The sequence below is a fragment of the Chelon labrosus genome (assembly GCF_963514085.1).
Source record: "Chelon labrosus genome assembly, chromosome: 9".
In the NCBI taxonomy this organism is placed as follows: Eukaryota; Metazoa; Chordata; class Actinopteri; order Mugiliformes; family Mugilidae; genus Chelon; species Chelon labrosus.
Window position 1 is genome coordinate 20,629,704 of NC_140359.1, and position 21,249 is coordinate 20,650,952.

Here is a 21,249-nt window from a genome sequence, read left to right on the forward strand (position 1 = left end):
CTTTTAATTTGGTGTCTGTGATTGTGTCTAGATAAAGCTCACCTAGGACCGAGAGGTGAAAAAACAAGATGGCAAACAGTCCCACAGAAACCCTGTCATCTTAAGTGTAGTAGATTTATACTGCACTCTCGTTCAAGGGATGTTTTGAGCATCTAGTGTCAGTATTTACAGGTACATATGGTTATTGGGTAAATGTGGGCAGCCTTTTAATGTCTGATTAAATTATGAAACGTAGACTAACAAGAATGATTAAGTCTGTCCAGTATCAACAGAAAGTTTGAGGCTATGAAATTATTATAAACCAGCAAAGAGGCATTGTGTAATATAAATATATTTATAAAAGATCCCGTAAATTAGTTTTTAATAACCACATACAATCAGGCATAACATTATGACCACCTTCCTAAAATTGTGTAGGTCTCCCTTGTGCCTCCAAAACAGTTCTGAAGAGTTCTATGGGTTGAGGGGAGAGGGCTCCTCTGTGGATCATCCCACAGATACTTGATCAATTTGGGATCTAGTGAATTTGGAGGCCAGGTCAACACCTTGTGCTGTGCACCTTGTGTTTTAGTTGTTCCTAAACCGTTTTTGTGTGTGTGTCTGTGTCAGGCTGCATCCTGCTGGGGATGGCTGCTCCCATCAAGGAGTGTCATTGCTATGGGGTGGGGGTACATATCTAAGTAACATCCACATGAATGAATGCCAGGTCCAAAGGTTTCCCAGCAGAACATATACATTTTAAGTTATTGACAGTTCTTTAACTAAGTCTTCAGCAGTTTTTTTTCTGGCCTTTATGCAGACAGTGGCACAAGTTGGAATCGAATCAGCGGCGCGGCTCTCAGAGATTATTTTTTAAAGTAACAGGATGCCAAATAACACCACAAATGACATGTGTTCTCAGCATTTTAGGCAGTTTATTTGAAAAACACATACAAAAAGATCATATACAAGACAATAAATAAAAAAGAGACAGAACAGTTTGGGTTAAGCTATGCAACTTTTTGCATCATCATTAGTAATAAATACAGTACAAAATCCACCCAGAGTGAATCTAAAGATTTTCCACAATATTCACTGATCATGTTATTCTTCATTATGATTTAGCTATTGCTTTCATATTATTGATACATACTTCTACTTTTCTATAAAATACTCAAGATCATAAAACATTGCGCGGTTACAGCAAAACAGCAGTGTGTTGTACAAAGATGGCCACTTCCCTTTTTCACTGGCAGGTTAATAATCAACATTTTTTTCAGCAGCAAAGAAACATCTGAAATATTCAAGAAGGTACAGCATCATATTAAACACATCTACAGAGCTACTCCCACATACACATAGGAAAACCTGAGAAGGACATGCATTAAAAAGCTTGTGCTTTAAGTTCTACTGTTCATTCCGGTTCATCAGCTTGAGTTAATACTATGGCTACTGTCCAGTTTGCTCTGGAGTTATGGGGTACACTGTGGAGGGCATGGGGTAAGGCCAGTGAGAGCACGAAATGAAATAATAATAGTAAGACCAGCCAGCGTCATTCCAATCCAATACATGTTATAATAATTTGCAGGATTAGTAGAGTATTAATAAGAAATGCACACCGAAAACGTAGTTAGCTTATTATACCCAGGTGTAAAACATCTATATTGTATAACCACAGTACACCAGAAGTTTGCTCGATAAGATCAATGGCTCAAGTTAGCATGTTAGATACGTCCCAAAATCCCACACAAAGCGACCGCCAGCAATACATAAGAACAAGTAATACAGCTTGTTATGTGGGTTCCAAAACAATAAGCACTAAATTGAGATCCAGATATGATGAATGTGATTAACGCGGTCGAAATCAAATAATGTCATAAAATAAAATAAAAAAATCAAATATGACTGATTATAAAGAGCAAAGCAGTACCGCGCGCAACAAAAGCAAGCTAAGACAAACTTGGGTTGTACCCTAACGTCTGCTTCGGATCAAAGCAGGGATGAGATTTTAAAAAGCAAAAAGGTTTAAAGGTAAAAATCAAGAGATGACATGAATGGAATGTAATCCAGATCAACAGCACCATGCTGGCAAGAAAACGTGTTGGGAAACACCCCCCCCAGTCGATTTTTCAACAAGTTTCTCTCTCTCTCTCTTTTTTTTTTCCTCCTTTGAAAAAGAAAACACAGACGGCATGCAGAAGCATCCCCACCGACCAATGCATAATGAGGTATTCTTTTTTTTTAATATTTTGTGTTATTTTAAATAAATATATTGATTAAATTGCAAAGTTATGAGATAGAGACATTAAATATTCCACCACAATAGCTAGCTAGCTACAGTTAGTAATAAATAATGATTGTTAAATACTTAAGGCATCTTTAATCACAGCATTCTATGTGAACTAGCAAACCTCCATTTTCATCCATCTGTAGTTTTTTGGATGGAGGTTTTCATACATAAAATAAAAATAAAAAACGCAACACAAACAGTCAAGTTACCCTCCGATAATAATACACAAGGAAGCATGAAAATACTTGAACTGAATAGAAACACAAAATCTAAGACAAGAAGAACCCACACCACCAAACCAAACCCAAAAAAAAAAAAAAAAAAAAAAAACATAAAATAAAATCAGGCAACTCCATATTATAGTGCATTTACAAAACACAAGCTACATTAGAACAACAATAAATATGTTTTTTGCAGCATTGCAGCTTTTTCTTCACTATGGTTAAAATGGACAAGGACTCGGCATATTAGTACCATGTCCAAATTGGCATGTGAGCAAAAAAAAGTACAGGAATTAAAATAAAAGAAGAAGAAAAGAAATGGCAGAAAAAAGACAATCGAAATAAAATTAATGTTAAGAACAATTGTTTGGTATTTTTCAAATGGATGGCTTTTTCTCCCTTTCACCCTCCTTCAAGTGAACTACGCCAACATGGTTCATGCATGATATAGAGAAAAGAGCTTCTATCACTGAACGCGTCACAGTTGTTCTAGCAATACCATACACGACTACCATGGGGGAGAGAGGTGGGGGTTGGGTAGGGGGGTGGGACAATCATACACATTCTAGCACATATCACAGGCAAACTAGTTTGTATTGTCCCTGTAACACCAGACACAGTCTTTTGAATTGAATCAAACAGTGGGAGCAACTCAGATTGAAATGAAAGGAGCCGGTAACACAACAGAGGCGATTCACTGTATATAGAAATCACATGTGCTTGTTCGATAGGCAATAAGGTTCTGGTAATAGGTAATACAAATGTCAGGTTCTATTCACTCTGATGGCAAGACTCAGGCACTGCATCCTCAAGCCCATGCCGGCCTCTCGTGATCACGACCATGCTATGAGCGAGGCCACAGAGAGGAGCTGCCGTTAGACACCGATCGTCGCTTGGCGCTAGCTCTTTGAATCCTAACCACAACTATTAGGAGAGAAACGCAAACGCCGGTCTGAGATCGGTGTCTAAGGGCAACTTTGGTCTACTCGGGATGAGAGGGTTGGTGGTGGGGGGGGTGGGGGGGACGTGGTGGAGGGGGGGGTATTAGGTGCATTCTTGCCCTCCTCTATGAATGAGTGGGATCATCAGAGTCATAATATACTGTTCACATGCACAGACACAGTCCCTGTTTCTACTGCTCCACAATATTAACGACACAGCCCAAGCCTGCCATACAGCATGCACATCTGAGGCCTCTGCTCTAGATTATAGAGGCCCGACTACGACACTACACAGATCACTGGAAGCCATGCCTGCAGTTAGCGGGTTTAGCATCAACTCTGATGGCATCTACTAACTGGAAATCCAAAACCATGTTAGACAAGAAAGAGGGATTTTTGGCCTTTTTTTTTTTTTTGTTGTTTTCTTTTTTCTTTTTTTAAACACAACTATCTCTTTCTCTTGTTGCCTATGATTTAACGCGCTGGATATTCTTACTGTCAGAGCTGTGTTCGCCCTCTCCGTAGGTTTTATTTTTCACAAACATATTTCTCAAAAGGCTTTTTGCTTGCTACACAACACTGTTACTCTGTAAATACTTATTCAGTACTATACTCCATTACACCACAAGCGTTCAGCTACAAGAGTTCACACCAAACAACCTCATGCTAATCATTTGATAATGTTCTGTACAGATGTGCTGAGGGCTTGGGCAGAGTGCAGCTTAAAGGATTTTTCACAGGCCTGGAGGAAAGGGTTTGGATATAGTGGCAGAGAAATGGCCTTAATACACCACACTGAGCTGGGGAGGTTGGAGGTCAGAGCGTCCTCTATCTCTCTCTCTCTCTCTGTGGCTGTATGGAGAAATGTACACAGGGTGCACAATCTGAACGGAGTCGTGTGAAGCCTCAGCACATCTGTCCATACGCATCCGCTCCTACCTTTTACATCCAGCTAAGTCCATTCAAGCGACCTTCGTTTGCAGCCAACCTTTTCCTGTGCGTCAACCCCCGTCCCCTCGTTGTGTTGTAGGTGAGTGTGCTTTGTTGATCCCTCTGTCACGGGCTGTCTCAGAAGGCAGGCTCGTTGAGTGATGCAGAGGGGAAGAGGGGGTGTTTGGCAGAGCTTTCCCTCCCCCCGCCACCACCCCGGAGGGAGGCAATGGAGAATTAACAAGACCAGATCCCAAGCTGCAGGCGTCAACAGGAGCTATCAACTGTCGGGGGTCAGTTGGGTTTCAATGTCCACTCTACAGATGGGGCATTTCCTGCTGGTGGCCAGCCACTGGTCCACACACGCCTGGTGAAAGAGGTGCATGCAGGGTAATCTCCTAAAGAAGAGAGACAGAAGAGACAATAGTCAGGATTTTGAAACGGAGTACTTCACATTTCAAAGCTGCCTAGAAAAAAAAAACACATCTCCAAAATGCTCTGCCCGCCCCAACCCCCTCATTTTTTGTTTTTAATCCAGGAGGTATTTAAACGTTTATCTGAAATAATCACCAAATCTTAGTTAAGCCATTTTTACTGGAAAGCTATAATTTTGCAAAATATTACAATATAATCTAATTTTCTACATTTAATAATTCAACGCTAGATAATATTCAGTCATAGGCTTTGAATATTTTGTTCTTTTGCATCTTGATCTGTGTCATGCAGCCAAATATACCAAACGGTCATAGGCTGCAGCTTCTTCAGCTTCATATTTCACTTCTTTCATCAACTAGTAAATGAAAGTTAAACTAATTTGAATATTTAAAAACTATTAACAGATATTAACAATTCTACTTTGGTCTCATCCGTCTTCTGGCTTGTCCACATGATGTTGATCGAACTGCAGACAGGCAGAAATGTTCCTTTTTGGAGAGCAGTGTCTATGCACACCGTCACTGTTCAGTGTTCTCTTGATGGTTAATTCACGAAAATTAACATTAGCATTATGAGAAAAAAGGTCTTTAATTTCTTAGAAGTTACCCTGGGTTCCTTTGTGACCTCTCTGACTATAATGGAGTGATCTTTGTTGCTGGACCACTCCTGCGGAGGGTAACAGTCGTCTTAAACCTCCTCTGTTTGTTCCCAATCCGTCTGACTGTGGATTTGTGAATTCCAAACTCTTTAGAGGTTCTGATTCTGTTTCCTTTTCCAGCCTGATGATGAACAACAACTCTTTTTCAGAAAGCTCCTTTGTCCGAGTCATGTGTCGTGAAGACCAGACTGTGACAAATTGCAGATTTTTTTTAACAACACTGAGCACTGAACAGTAACCGAGTCTGATTATGTTAATTGGAAACCCTTCAGAACAGGTCGACTCTAATTGGACCTTGAAATTGTAATCCTAGAGGTGCACTTACTTTTGCACCTCACTTGATATGTAATATTGACTCACTTTCATGAATAAACAAATATACAGGTAGAATATTTCTATATCGTTAGTTGGATTGAGTTCTCTTTGTCTACTTTCAGGACTTCTCTGAAAATCCGCTTTTGTTTTGAGGCAGAGCCGAGCCAATTCCGCAGGGCACAAAAAAAAAAAAAGTGGCACTGTGTATTTTATTCGTATATTATGTCAGTAAACCAAGTCATCCCCAAAAGAAGTGGGTTTTAAAGAGTTGGCTGAAACAACTGCTGTTCCTCAGCTCATGTGATTCATGGCTCCTGTCCCACACGGCATCCAGATCGTGTCTAAAATAGATCCAGTTTTCCGACTGTGGTTCACATTTGACACCTGAATGCGTCTCAAGTGACCTCTTGAGATCTAATTTCGCTTCACTGCTCACGTTTGATTTTATCTGGAGAAACCGAGACTGCTGCTAAAAATTCACATCCGAGCTGTTATGAGAAGGATGTCTGTGATTTTAGGTGCGTTAGTCGTATTCGGAGATTTGTGAAATCGCCCAAGACGTATTTGAATACCGAGTGTGAACAGAGCCAAAGCGACAAAAGCAGCACATTCAAGCGGGGACTGTATGTGTGTCAGTTTAAACACAATACTCCACTGCTCCATCTGCTTCTCTGACTCACCTACTGTTTATTTGTGCTTCCCTTTTCTTTCAGAGCTCGAAATAACTCGCTCTGTCACTTTGCCACTTAGACAGATCACAACACTGGACCCGCATCACAAGATTTAGTGAAATGCTAATGTTGCCTTCGGGCGGTATTGTCGAGATGAGGTGCTGGAAGAAATCCTGTGATAGGATTTCCAGACCTGATGCTTTGAACTTAGGCAGCAGAACCAATTTAGGGTTAAAAACTGTTTAGACACTGGGACAGTTTATCCATTTGACAGGAGAGCCTTGTGAATATATATGTATAAATCAGTTTCCCTGAGGTCTAATCAGCTGGGAAAGTGTTGAGTCTGGTGAGAACTCAAACAGCTGTGGTCCTGGCATTGTAGAGGCTGGATGTAAAAACAAATATCATGGACAAATGAGACATGCAGCGAGGATTTTAAGGAGTAAAAGCTCACCAGGCAGGACCCGGAAAGGCACTGCAAGTGGAAATAGCTACATATGAGCTCGGTTTATCCTGAGGGGAACGTAAATGTCCGAACCAAATTTCCAAAAAAACACATGTGATGCAAGAAGAAGTGTCGGGAATCACCAAAATAGTTGCTGGGATGTTCCCACCTGAGCTAAAGACTGATAAACAGGACTACACTGCCAAACTATCAGCTGTTTAGTGCAGATAAAACACACGTACAACCCACGAGTAGACAACATTGTGCACAGAGTTTTATGTTCTACAAAGGCAGCATTTCCTGCTTTGAACAAGCACAAAAAAAAGAGCAAAAGACGATACCTGACATCCTCTCCATCCTCCAGCATTGACAGACAGATGGTGCACTTTTCATCAGTGTCCAGCTCCTCATCATCCAGACACATCTTCAGGTCCTGGGGTATTCTCTGCAGGGATTAACCACATGATGGTAATTATTAATGTGCATCGCGTTCATGCCACGGGTGTCTCTGAGTCACCTAATCATATCTGTCAAAAAATAGACATTAAATGGAAATGACTCAATTACTTCTCCTCTCTTATAACGTACCAAATAATCTGACACTGTTTGCAGAGTATTTGGGTCATATTTCGGCGTAGACGTTTCTTAAAATTCATTCCACGCACATATCTGCAGACAGCTGGATGAGTCATCCCTCGCCTTGAACTGTGCACACTGCGGCCCCGTCTCGCTAATCTGCTCAGGGAAATTAGTTTGACCTTTGAACTACTGTGGGAGTCCAGACCTCCTTTTCCACTTTGGTCCTCGCTCATTGATCCTTTTGACCCGTCTCTATTCCCTTCTTTCACATTTCACTCGGCTTATTTCCTGCCCAGTGCTTCGTCTGTATCAGACGACATCAAAAGAATATTTGTAACTGGCTAGAAGGTAAAGTCTCCAGCCTTACCTTTTTGTACTTATGAGGGAAAGTGAATCTCTCGATTGTAGTTTGGACCGCTCCACGGTTTACGCTGCCCAGTCTGTCTTCCAACTGCAGAAGCTCCTTTGACAAAATAACATCATATTAATTTTGCTATACAGTCGCAAATAAACCCAATAAAACACACTAATGTAATGAAACGGGTGCTTCAAGGAACAGAAAAGAGCAGCTGAGAAAACAACTGCGTCTTGCTCAAATGGAAACGAATATCATGAGATTAAAGACGGCAGGACCATTTGAGGCATCTGGAACCGAGAGTAATTGGAAAAAGGAAAATCAGTTACACATTCAGGCCTGTCCAGAGCATTGGTCACAGAGAAAACACTGATAAATTAGTGTAGACTGGTGTGTCTGCTGAGGAGAGGGAGGAAGAAGTAGCCGCACAAACCTCATAGCTCTCTCTAACCGCAGATGCGTGGCGGGAGGGGTTGAGACTCTGCAGAGCCAGCAAGTGCAACTGGGGATATGGGTAGTTTCTGATCTCATGGACAACCTAGGAGATGACAGATAAAAGGAGCTAGCGTCAGCTCTGCAGCAGAAATCAGAGGGAACGGGGGACACAGGTCATCTCGCGCTGCCGGGTATCGAGATTAATCTCAGAAACTGAGAGGAGAGTTCATCGAGTCAGACGTGATGGATTGTGCGGAGGCAGAGGGGGCTCACCACTTGCGTTGAGGCATTGTTTCTAGGGAAGTGGTGCATCCGAGGAGAGGTCAAGTAGTGCTGATAGTGCTGCGGCAGCGGATGGATGTGATACTGGTGTGGGGGCAGCCCAGCATCTACACTTAGATCCCTGGACAGAAAAAGAAAAAAACAAATAAGCCAGTGGCACATAACTAGAACTTACTTCTTTTCTGGAAGTAAAAGAGGGTATGGGTAGTGGTACTGTTGCAGATGCTCGCAGGTAAAGGACAGAGTTTGGAATAGCAGCACAAAACTGAAAAATATTGCAATTTAAATTTTAAATCATCATATTCAGTCAGCTGCAACATCTGAATAAAGTCAAGTGTAATGGTTGAGTTAGTCTGCTGACTGTAAGGAACAGTTCAAATAGCTGAAGTTTATTGGAAAAATGTTGGACTATATAGTTAAAATTACTGGATAACCTGTTGAAAGATGGTGCTGGTGCTGCTGAAGGGATTTTTGAGTTTATCTGACAGGGCTGCGGTCTCCTTCATAACCTGTCCATGACTTGGTGTTACTTTACTCAGCCTCAGTTAATCTGCTCTGGTTTATGGTTTATCCTAAAGATCAAATGTATCTGAAATTATTCATCTGGACTGGAATAAGATGATCTGGTGCAGAAAAACTGCAATCTTTGGTCGAAATTATCTTTCACAATACATTGTTTTATATAATTTAGCACATTCGTTAGTATAAAACCTACATTAACAACATGATGATGTACTCTTCTAACAAAAATAAATCAGTTTAACTGTTTGGCACTGTGGCTCTACTGTACACCGATCAGGTATAACATTATGACCACCTTCCTAGTATTGTGTAGATCTCCAAAAACAGACTGATCAGAGAATGGACATGGGCCTTCTGATTGTAACAACAGGATGTTGTTAGTGGAGGTTAGGGTTACTTAAGGTCTTATCTGTGCATCCCACAGATACTTGATCGGGTTGTGCTGTTCTTCATGTTTTGTTTAGTTGTTCCTAACCCGTTTTTGTGTGTGTGCCTGTGGCAGGCTACATCCTGCTGGGGATGGCTGCTGCCATCAAGGAGTGTCATTGCTATGGGTTTGGTGGTCTGGTCTAGGTGTGTGGTACACGTCTACGTAACATCCACACAAATTCCAGATCCAAAAGTTTCCCAGCCGAACATTATATTGTCGCAAGATGAGTCAATGTTACTTACTTCTCCCGTCAGTGGTTTTAATGTTGTGGCTGATCAGCGTATAATCAGAGACAAACGTGGTTACCCTTACCAGTCTGTGCCCTCAGCCAGGTAACGGGGCTGCTGCACCACAGGCTGAGGAGGGACATGGAGAGGGGGAGCAAACTCATAGCCGGGCCGCAGTCTGTGGGGCTGGTGAGGAACTCTCTCTGGGGTGCGTCTACTAATACAAACAACCAAGCATTTGAAAACATCCTGTGCAGAAAAGACTGTGTCACATAAAAAACCCCTGTAATCACCAACAATCAGCCTGAGCCATGAGAAACATCTATTTGTTTTTCTTTCTTGCGCTGTAAAGCTGTGTGGGTACCTGGAGGGTGGCAGGATGTGTCGGTGCTGGGCCTCGAGGATCTGCTGCTGGAGGAGGTATTGCTGGTGTAATGCCTGAGGTAGGAAGGGAGGGGCGGGGATGTCCTGGAACTGGGGAGCGGGCAGGGGGTTGAGGGGCGGGTGGAGTGGAGGGCCATGCTGGTGGCCGGGAGGGGCCAGGTGGGGGTTAATGCCTGACTGTGGCTGCCCTGGGTGGGGCATGGGGAAGTCCATGGTCAGCGGGGCCTGAGGACCTAACTGGAAGTGCCGGCAAGAGGTAGCATGGCTGTGCTGCTGCTGCTGTTGTTGCTGTTGCCGGTTGAAATGGGATCCTGCGGAGGAGAAGGAGAAGTTGTCAAGACACCTGAGGGGAGAGATTAGCTGGAATTAATTGTGGGTGAAATGTGGTGTCACTGTGTGTGTGATATAGCATGTTAATGAAGCCCTACCTCTTACCTAGGGTGAAAAATACTTCTGTGGGGGTGGAAAATGATGGTTACCACAAATACCATGACAATGAAACCCCTTTTTGGCGCTGCACGCAAAGCATGAGCTCTCATTTCTTAAACTGAATATCCCGAGTCTTGGATTGACTCCTGGTCTTCCGATTGACAAAGAAACTGGATCAGAAAAGATGACCTCTTATCTGTACACGGACGGTCTTCAATGTAGCTCAGATCTTGTAAATTCTGCACTCAGGGATAAGCCATTGTTACCTTGCTGCCTGTGAGAAATACATTAAATCACTTCAGTCTCTTTCTATACAAGCTTAAAGAATGCTTCCTTTCATCTAAAAGGCGAGACCGTAAGTTCACATTATGTGCTCGCTTCACTGAAATCTACCTCATCCTTGTGTCTTAAACATCTAGTGCAGCTCCACTATTCTTCTCCCATATGAACATTTACGAGCTGAGAGGAAATAGCTCAAATGTTTTTTAACTCGCTCCAACCACAGCTATTTGGCAGCCGCGGCGAACAGACTGCTGTCGAGACTCTACAGGCAGAAAAAGACAGGCTAGCTTGTGCTGTGGTGCAATATGGTTTTAATACCATGCTTAAGCTTAAAAAGGACCTTTTGGATTATGGAACAGCTGAGAATTTGCAATGACAAATTTGGCTTTGATTAGAAACTTTGGAGGAAGTCTCTGCCAAAAGAGGTCACAGCAGGCCTCCAGCAGAGCGGGATTCGATTTATTATGCTCTGCTATGTGTGAAGTTTGCAGTTTGGACATTAAAGTTGAGCAGTTTTAAACAAGATGCAAACTTTGACAGTGTAAAAATACGATGATGGCTTCTGATCTAAACAGTGGAATTTTTTTTCCTTCTTTTTTTTTTTTTTGGAAAAATCATGAGGAAATAGGCAAAAGTCTACATTGCATTTACTAGGAGTACGCTTGAAGAACGCAGTGCGGCTTTAACCACAGCCAGGAAAGAAAAGCAGCACGACTTTACGGAAGAATTTCCAGCTTGACAGTTCGTCAGCGTCGTCGGGGCAGAAAAAAGAGGTGACCTTGCCGCCGCGGGGTCAAAGGTTGAAGTCTAGACTGTAAGTTGCACACTGCGTTTTCAAGCATCTCAGTGAAGAACGATCACCATGAATGACAGCAGATAGACTCATTCAGGCTCTGTGATGGAGGAAGCGTGGAAATCGTCTATCTTTGTCACAGCGGGAGAGGAGGTGGGTGGTTGGGGGGTGGAGGGGAGGGGAGGGGAGGGGGGGCAGGTAGGGGACAGGGGAGAGGGAGGACAATAAATGGAAATCAGCAAGAAGCACACTGAAGGTTAGGAAAAACACTATATTCTTTATTGAAAAATATTAGTATATGTGGATTTTGTGTTTTTTTTTCTTGTTTTTTTGTAATAATAGTATAAATCCATGCAACAAAAATAAACAACATAGACTGAAGGCAAGGCCCACCATGCTCCATATAGGGTTAAAAAGAACAAAAGCGGCATCCAATGAGCAGACGTGTTGGCTACAGCACATGATTTCAGTACAGCAGGGTACATCTTTACTACAGAAAGATTACATTGGATTTTCACTAGTCAATGTAGAAAAAACATAAACAAAAAATTATGAATCATAAATGTGACCATGCATTGAAAGTACTATTAACCAGAACAAAAGGTAAAGAGAGACCACAACCAAACAATAAAGACGTTATTACTAATAGAGGATCTTTTTAGCAGTGCAGGAAAAATAGGCATCCCTGTGAAATGGATAGCATTTTGGTCTTCTGTTAGTGGGGTAAATTGGGAAGTGATGAACCACCAGTGAGCATGTTTTCCTACTTCAATGTTTAGAGTTTCATTTGCTTGTAAGGGGAGGGGGGGGGGGCAAACGGCCCAAACAATTCAGTGTGATTCAAAGCTTGAAATTTGCAAAAAGGGAACAAAAGGATTACACAAAAAAATGGAGACAGTTATGGCGGGTTGTTGTGCGCAGGTGCAGTGTACGTTCAGTCATTACAAGTGATCACATGGACAGCGTTTGCTGAAATGTTGAGTTTTAAGCGATACAAATGATGAAATGCACGCGGGTCCCAATTCGCATGCTCTTTCTTTCTTTTTTTTTTTGGGATTCTTAGGTCACTTTGATCGTGTACATTGCACCTTGAGTGAAGAGAAGGAAGATGAGCCAAATTCTGGTGTTCAACAATGCAGTGCAGTATTTGAGATCATGCAAAATGTATCCACTTTACAGGAATTTACAGCATGTTGTCTATCAAGACTGGATGGGAGGTACACAATGACATTCAACTGATATCTAGAAAAGGAGCTATAAAAAATGTTTTTTTGTTTTTTTACTCAGTGCTACAGCAATTTGACAGAAAAAAAGACAAAAAGGTGCTCTGTTCTAGGTGTTAGCTATTGTTTTAGTCCGCTTAACATGGAAAGTCTGAATACATCTTGGGAGGGGGGGAAGGAGGGGTGCTTTTTTTTTAATACCAATGTCGTCTTCTGATGGAAAGAGGAAATGAAGAAGGGATTCACAATACAGCTAAATGCAGAGAACAGGCAGAGGCCACGCCACACCACACAGCAGCAGATGATCATTAGCTACACAATGGGGGGGACGACAAAGATCTGATAAATGCAGAATGTAGAGCCAGCCTCCATACTATGAAACAGGGAAATAAGAACAGAAATAAAAGCACAATGAAATCACTGATGCCACTGTTATGAAATTAATGAAACACTGTAGCTTTATCATTGTTTAACTCTGACCGCATACTCTTGTCTTTTCTTTTTTTTTTTTTTTGTTGTGTGTGCAATTCGGCAGCCTCAGACAAAACAGCTGCTGAATTGCCAATTAGCAAATAAAAGGAAAAAGGCGACACGTACTTCGGACATCCACAAGCTCTCCCGTGCATCGATTAACACATGGGCCAATTGACACGGATAATAATTAGTGAAATCGCGGTGGGAAGAAAAACAAAAAACAAAAAAGAAGAATTATTTAATAAAAGACAAGAAAAAACGTCAAGCGCTGGCTGTAGCAGATGATCTTCAAATGACATCATCCAGGCACAGATAAGCGGACTGCCTGGAAAGGCTACGTCTATTTTGCGGTGTTTTTTTTTTAAACGGTTCAAATACACCACAGCCTTTATGAAAACATCAATGCATCGTAGTGTGCATTTAAAAAAAATAAATGCACAAATAAAATGCACATTAAACGCTTGTGCAAGTGTTTTTTTTTGTTTTGTTTTTTTTTTGACTGTACGCCCCGTGCATGTGGCCTTTGTGAGAAATGTTTCCGTTCCAAGACATAGCCAGAGCCAACGAGACAGTTTTGCTAATCTGTAAGCGACGGTTTTTTTTCGTTTAAAATTAAGCGCAATTACACCGGGAAAACTACACCAATCGGCGGATTGTGTCGATGTGCGACGAGTACAAACAAAGCCACTGTCGCGTTGCCGAAAGTTTCGCGAATAATTTGACCGTTAATTTTTTTTTTTTTTTTTAAGCTAGCTAACGGGAGCTAACCCCAACGGCTAAGCTCGCGCTAGCTAGCCAACAGCTGCAGTGAATATTAAGATAAACAGGGCACATGTTTTGGATCGATATGAATAGTAATACCGTACCTCTGTTTCTTACTGAGCCGAATACGGGAAGAACCAGATATCCGACATGCACTAACACCATCCTGGGATCCTTATTTTATGATTCCGCTGGGTTATTTGGAGAGACAGAGTAGTAGCAGCCCATGCGGATCTACATTCAGGCGGCTGGTTGTTGCTGGCTGGCTTGGCTAACACTACATGCAAACCAAACCAAACGACTGTCTGACTCGCCTGGTTGTCGTTGACAAAAGCAGACATGTCATTTGTTGTCCGGAGCAAAAGAGGGCGATGTTGCGACGCTGCATAGCAAAAATGAAGGTCTCTCTAGGTTAACCTATTCGGCCTTGTCAGTTCATTAAGGATTTTAACACAATACAGGACGTTGTTCGATATTTGGGACAGAAACATATAAGAACAAATCTGTTGAACTGAACTGATAAAACCCCGTAATTAAAGAGACACTCCAGTGATTTAATATCGCACAGCCATTAAGTTATAGTACTTACAGGAGAGTTGATTTTTTTAAAACAAATAATAATAGTCAAAATCAAAGCACCAGACGCTAATGACTATTTATCGGCTCAAGCTCCAATTGAGCTTAATACTACATTTCCCATGATGCAACTCGAGCGCATAATTCTCCAAGTGGTGAATCTGCCAGTGTGTTTTAAATGGTGGCTGGCAGCCCCATTCTGAATGATATTATGCACTATTTAAAGGTGAATGTCACAATACAGACAAGCTGCATAGTCTTCATCGAGACTGTTGATGTCCTTGTCTGTTTAAAAATGAACAGGTGAAACAAACATATGAGTTGAAGCCATCTTAACTTGATGTGATGTGAAGCATGTCAGGTCTTATCAAGTTGGGTGTCAGGTTGTAGTTTTATATAGCTAGCTTCCAGTGAAAAAAAGACTGGCCTGTTACGGTGTTTGTAGTCGGATACAAGTAGGCTACCACAGAAACAATAAACTGTGTACACAGCAAAACAGTGTTTTCTTCAAGTGTTGGCACACTTACAGCAGTGGGCAGCCATACAAGGCTCCCTGACAGCTGTTAGGGGGCTTTAGGGGAATGTAAAGGGGGTACAATATCACACATTTTGCTCATGACAACCTCTGCATTCTGAATTGACAATATTTTCTGAAATACAGTATTTACACTAATTGACGCAAATGAAGGAGCTGTAGTTTATTTGTAGCACAGAAACTGATTTAGGCTGGATTCAAGATCGGCACTAGGAACAGACATTTTATCCATCAAAATCTGAGACCAAGAGAGCCCCGACAAAGTAAAGATATTCAATTTAGAATCAAATAAAAAGATGCACATCCACTCTTTTCAGAGAATGGGTTTTTCTTAAAATGTCTTTAACAAATAATTGGATATCAAAACAGCTGCCAGTTAATTTTCTCAGAGCACCAAAGAAAAAAAAACATCTTTTACAGACTTGCTCGTAATGTATGCATAAAATTGAAAATATTTTTCTGATATGGTGCAGTTGTGCCTGTTGATGACTTCCAGACATTTCCCTGATGCATGTAGTGTCTGATTTATAAACATAACCTAAACCACACAAGCATTTTAACTGTAATCCCAAAGACTCCATTCAAAATAGGATGCTTTATTGTTTTCTCTCAAAAGCTGTTCCACTAAAAACATTTTCAGGTGAGTCACCCACTCAGCAACCAACGCTGTCTTTCATATTTTCTTCTGTTCCTTGTAGATGTTTTTCTCTGTTAATAAGAGAGACAGCTGTCCACCTTGTCCATACTGTATAATCAGCTTACTATCATTGTTTAGGACAAATGTGTCTACTAAATCAAAATACCTACATTGTATTGTATGTATATGACTTATAGATACACGTATCCCATTCAAATCTCTATTAATCTCTGATGTAAAATAACCAGGAGGTCTCAGCAAAATATTACCACATAAAAATATATTTAGACTTTTTAAATTTGTACAATCTTAATATGAAACACTGCTGCATTTGTTTTGGGTATGTTATCAAAAACAGAAAACATAGCCACAGTGTTTTTGTTCCTATAATCACTTTTTAAGTAATTACAGTGGACTATTTAATGTTTCTTTACATGCACTCCCTGACCACTTTATTAGAAACACTTGTACAATCAAATTCAACAGGTCTGCCATGAGTTCTACTTCTACAGAGTATTATAGTTGCTGTTGCTGTTGGTTGAAAAATGTTAACTGATTAATCTTATAGTTTACACTTTATTTTACATGAATACATCATATAAAATAAAGTTTTATTTTGTCATGATTTAATTATTTTTTTTCGGGGGGGTGGGGTGTCATGCCACCAGTTCACCTCCGTGTCGACAGGGGGCAGAGTCGAGCAGCGAAGCAGGAAATATAGCTAGCGTCCCATAAATAGAAGAAGAGTTCATTCAGCCATTACATTCACTTACAGGCAGGTCGGTTCAGAAAGTGGTGGAGGACAGGTCATTAGCAACCCAAGAAAATGCTATCCGTGAGAGTTGCAGCAGCTTTGGCCAGAAGCCTGCCCAGAAGGGCTGGATTTGTAAGTATTTCATTTAAACAGCTTATACATGATGAGGATGTTGCTGCAAGTTAATTTAAATATCTGTATGAACCTTGTGGGCGTGAAGGGTAATGTTAACGCCACAGGCCGCTAGCTTACTTGTCACCGGTGTATGAATGCGATTTTAAACGCCGCTTGTTTGTCCAGATTAATAATACCGGTTAATAATGTTGTAAACGTTGAATTAAACGCGTTTTTGGAAGTTGCCCTTGTGCATCGACAACATTCGTCCTGCAGCGCTTAAGTTAGCAGCTAGGCTAATGCTAGCGCTGTGCTAGCGGCTCATTCAGCCACGCTTTGAAGGTCAGAAAGCTTGACAGCGCATGTCCTCCCAGCTGCACAGCGGCTCTACACCAGCTCAGCTTTACTAGTGCGCATTTTTATATCGTCGCTGTAATGTCTGCCGTGGACTTTGGTTTGCAATCAGCGTTTAATTAATTGCGGCTGTCATTGAATGTAGGTGTCCAAGGCTGTACCGGCTGCCTGCGTTGGGGTCAACCACCTCCACACACACAGACCATGGCTGCAGAAGACAGGTGAGAAAGTCAAAAACAACATGACTGGACACTTGTAGCCTCCACACTGTGGGTCAGCTATTACTATGGTGATTGATGAAGGTCATGGGTTTAAAAATGTTTCCAGAGTTAGTGATTTTAAAGTATGTAACATGCCAGCTCTTCTGTGTTCATGCATGTTATTGTCAATGCTCTTTAAAATGTCTTTTCCTGATAAAATAATGAATGCCTGAACCGGATGTACGGACATTTTAAATGGCATTTTCACATCTTTATAAGACAGCAACATCATGTGTCTGAAATTAACCTTTTTGTATATTTTAAATGAAATTCACTCCTAGAAAAACTAGTTTTATAAACAAAAGCACAAGCAGACATTTTCTCAAATGCAGATATTGACATGGACATGGGTTTATTTATATTTGACCTTTCTGATTAAATGAACCGGGGGCAGAGTTTGCTATATCCTTTTAAAATTCACATATGCATGTCTTTCTTTTCATAGGCACAGCCGAGGTGTCTTCCATCCTGGAGGAGAAGATCATGGGAGCTGACACCTCTGCTGACCTGGAGGAGACGGGACGTGTGCTGTCCATTGGTGACGGTATTGCCAGAGTGTACGGGCTGAGGAATGTCCAGGCAGAAGAGATGGTGGAGTTCTCCTCCGGCCTTAAAGTACGTCCTAAAGGCTGCTATCACCATCTATGATAAAGAAAAACTTTTAATTATTGGACTGTTTTCATAAGATGTGCTTTAAGGATTTTGTGACAAATTATTGTTGTGAGAAAGGTCTTAAATTTAAGATTTAGGTTTGTTTGTTTATAGGTGGTCCGTGCCAAAGCAACCAGCAGTATTACAATTTTAATAAGTTCTCATTTTTGTCCTCCAGGGCATGTCTCTGAACTTGGAGCCTGACAACGTTGGTGTTGTGGTGTTCGGTAATGACAAGCTGATCAAGGAGGGCGACATCGTGAAGAGAACTGGTGCCATCGTGGATGTTCCTGTGGGTGAGGAGCTGCTGGGCCGTGTGGTTGATGCCCTGGGAAATGCCATCGATGGAAAGGTAATTTTAAGTATTTATTTATTTCCTTACAGTAAATATGTAAAAAAAGAACTTTGATAATTGTTGCATTGAATAAACTTGGCTCAAAACTTAAATATAATGTTTGTTTTCTTAGGGTCCCCTGGGCTCCAAGATCCGTAGGCGTGTGGGTCTGAAGGCCCCTGGTATCATCCCCCGTATCTCTGTGAGGGAGCCCATGCAGACTGGAATCAAGGCTGTGGACAGTCTGGTGCCCATTGGCAGAGGCCAGCGTGAGCTGATCATTGGTGACAGGCAGACTGGGTAATTACTCCAAAACACAGTCATCTGTACTACAGGGGTTGGCGCAAACTATTATTGCATTGGTCAAGAGAAACTGTAGCATTTAGGCACATTTTTAAGTTTTTAAATCTTTTTGCCTTCAGCAAAACTGCCATTGCCATCGACACAATCATCAACCAGAAGCGTTTCAACGAGGGAACCGACGAGAAGAAGAAGCTGTACTGCATCTACGTTGCCATCGGACAGAAGAGGTCCACCGTGGCTCAGCTGGTGAAGAGGCTGACTGACGCTGATGCCATGAAGTACACCATCGTGGTCTCTGCCACCGCCTCCGATGCTGCTCCCCTGCAGTACCTGGCCCCATACTCTGGCTGCTCCATGGGAGAGTACTTCAGAGACAACGGCAAGCACGCCCTGATCATCTATGATGATCTGTCCAAGCAGGTGAGGCTTTTAGATTACAGCTGAAACCAAATACAGTCTCAATGTGCTATTTTAGGCATAAATTTAAAAACCTTCAAAATGCAAAAAGTAGTATCTTCAGATTGCAGCTTTTAGTAAATTTTCTTTTTCTTTTTCCTGTCAGGCTGTTGCCTACCGTCAGATGTCCCTGCTGCTGCGTCGTCCTCCTGGTCGTGAGGCCTACCCTGGTGATGTCTTCTACCTGCACTCCCGTCTGCTGGAGAGAGCTGCCAAGATGAACGACAACTTCGGCGGTGGCTCCCTCACTGCCCTTCCAGTCATTGAGACCCAGGCTGGTGATGTGTCCGCCTACATCCCCACCAACGTCATCTCCATCACAGACGGACAGGTTAGTCTTAAAGTTGTCTTCGGTGGTCTTCCTATTCAAATACTCCCCATTACGCTGTTACATTGGCTGTCTCCTCCTGTCTGCTGCAGATCTTCTTGGAGACTGAGCTCTTCTACAAGGGTATCCGCCCTGCTATCAATGTGGGTCTGTCTGTGTCCAGAGTAGGCTCTGCTGCCCAGACTAGAGCCATGAAGCAGGTAACATCTAATTTGTTTTTAATCAATCTTATATTTAATTATTATCATTATTCAGATCCAGGCTAAAATTTATTTTTTGCTCATAGGTGGCCGGTACCATGAAGCTGGAGCTGGCTCAGTACCGTGAGGTCGCTGCCTTCGCCCAGTTCGGTTCTGACTTGGACGCTGCCACACAGCAGCTCCTGAACAGGGGTGTCAGGCTCACTGAGCTGCTGAAGCAGGGACAGTACTGTGAGTGTCAAACTCATTTACAATTTCTGTATCTCTAAAAGTAGAAGTGTTAAGCTAGTATTTTATGTCTTGACCTACAACTAAACTATCTCTCTCCTCCAGCTCCCATGGCCATTGAGGAGCAGGTAACAGTCATCTACGCTGGTGTCAGAGGTCACCTGGACAAGATGGAGCCCAGCAAGATCACAAAGTTCGAGAAGGCTTTCCTGCAGCACGTCCTCAGCCAGCACCAGGACCTGCTCTCCGCAATCAGGTAAGGGGGAATAAAAAGAATCTTGGCCATGATACGTTTACCAGTTTTTAAAAAGGCTGAATTTGACTTGACCTGCTTTCTGTTTCAGGGCTGACGGCAAGATCTCAGAGGCATCAGATGCTAAACTGAAGCAGGTTGTTCTGAACTTCCTGTCCAGTTTTGAGTAAAGGAAAGCACTTGAGTTGATCTTCAGTGAGCCACCTGTCTGTGTCCCCAAAATGCTTATATATGTGAACACACTGAAGGTCAAAACCTCCATGTACAGATTTCTCCAAATAAAATTTTACAACCCCCGCTGTGCTGCAGAGCTCTTCTGATTGTGCGCTCGAGTTAAGTTTAGTGTTCGGGTTGGTTCCCACAGACCATGATTTCACTAGTGGCAGAAGAGTCATAACCCACGTAGGAACAAAAACAAGACTTCTCATCGAACACAGATGTTTTTAAATTTATCTTGACCTTTTCAGTGTACCAAAATACAACGGTAACGTGATCATGCACATACCGCGTTCATGTCTTGCCGTTTACTGTAATTGTTCATGGGAGCGCTATGTCAAAGAGGGCAGGGGTAGAAGAGGTTTTCATTTCATTGCTCTTCAGTGATTTCACAGGATGTAAAAAGTGTAAGCCCAGTTTCTGAACTGTGGTCGAAGTGATGGGGTTAAATGTTTGATACTATGGTAATAAATTCAGTGACACTGTCTCAAATCAAACCCGGCTTGTCCTGTCTTATGTTTGGAGACCGTAGTGAGAATATTAACAGATTGGTATGCAACAGAATGTTGTTAGTGGGTACTATGGGTTGAGAGGAGGGACCTCTGTGGATCATCCCACAGATACTTGATCAATTTGGAGGCCAGATCAACACCTTGTGCTGTTTTTCATGTTTTTTGAGTTGTTCCTAAACTTTTTGTGTGTGTGCCTGTGTCAGGCTGCATCCTGCTGGGAATGGCTGCTGCCATCAAGGAGTGTCATTGCTATGGGGTGGGGGTAGCTGGTCTGGTCTAGGTGGGTGCTACATGTCTAAGTAATATCTACATGAATGCCAGGTCCAAAAGTTTCCCAGCAGAACATTGACTTGTCACAAGATGGTCAATGTTATTTACTTCTCGTGTTAGTGGTTTTAATGTTGTGGCTGATCTGTGTCGCAGCTGAAGGACCTCTTTGTGCAGCCTCGTCCATGTCCAGTAGGTGGCCACAGATG

At 42.1% G+C, this 21,249-nt stretch overlaps 2 protein-coding genes across 4 annotated transcripts; one reads left to right on the forward strand and one right to left on the reverse strand.

The window, feature by feature from the left end:
- Positions 1 to 892: 892 nt before the first annotated feature.
- ark2cb (arkadia (RNF111) C-terminal like ring finger ubiquitin ligase 2Cb) lies at positions 893 to 15,302 on the reverse strand. Of its 3 annotated transcripts, none has more exons than XM_084551372.1 (8): positions 14,167 to 15,302; positions 10,080 to 10,410; positions 9,801 to 9,929; positions 8,528 to 8,657; positions 8,253 to 8,357; positions 7,832 to 7,927; positions 7,227 to 7,330; positions 893 to 4,759 (listed from the first exon to the last, which is right to left on the reverse strand). In XM_084551372.1, exons 1-8 carry the CDS (start codon positions 14,225 to 14,227, stop codon positions 4,642 to 4,644), a joined length of 1,074 nt encoding a protein of 357 aa, XP_084407498.1. In that variant the 5' UTR covers positions 14,228 to 15,302; the 3' UTR covers positions 893 to 4,641. The 3 variants fall into 3 exon arrangements, with proteins under 3 accessions (XP_084407498.1, XP_084407499.1, XP_084407497.1); XM_084551373.1 differs by having other exon boundaries at positions 7,832 to 7,924; positions 9,801 to 9,932; XM_084551371.1 differs by having other exon boundaries at positions 9,801 to 9,932.
- Positions 15,303 to 16,561: 1,259 nt separating this feature from the next.
- On the forward strand, positions 16,562 to 20,342 carry LOC311493026 (ATP synthase subunit alpha, mitochondrial-like). The gene is made up of 11 exons (XM_084551519.1): positions 16,562 to 16,696; positions 17,178 to 17,253; positions 17,738 to 17,907; positions 18,122 to 18,295; positions 18,411 to 18,577; positions 18,700 to 19,000; positions 19,143 to 19,367; positions 19,457 to 19,564; positions 19,651 to 19,795; positions 19,898 to 20,048; positions 20,137 to 20,342. Exons 1-11 carry the CDS (start codon positions 16,637 to 16,639, stop codon positions 20,213 to 20,215), a joined length of 1,656 nt encoding a protein of 551 aa, XP_084407645.1. The 5' UTR covers positions 16,562 to 16,636; the 3' UTR covers positions 20,216 to 20,342.
- Positions 20,343 to 21,249: the final 907 nt, after the last annotated feature.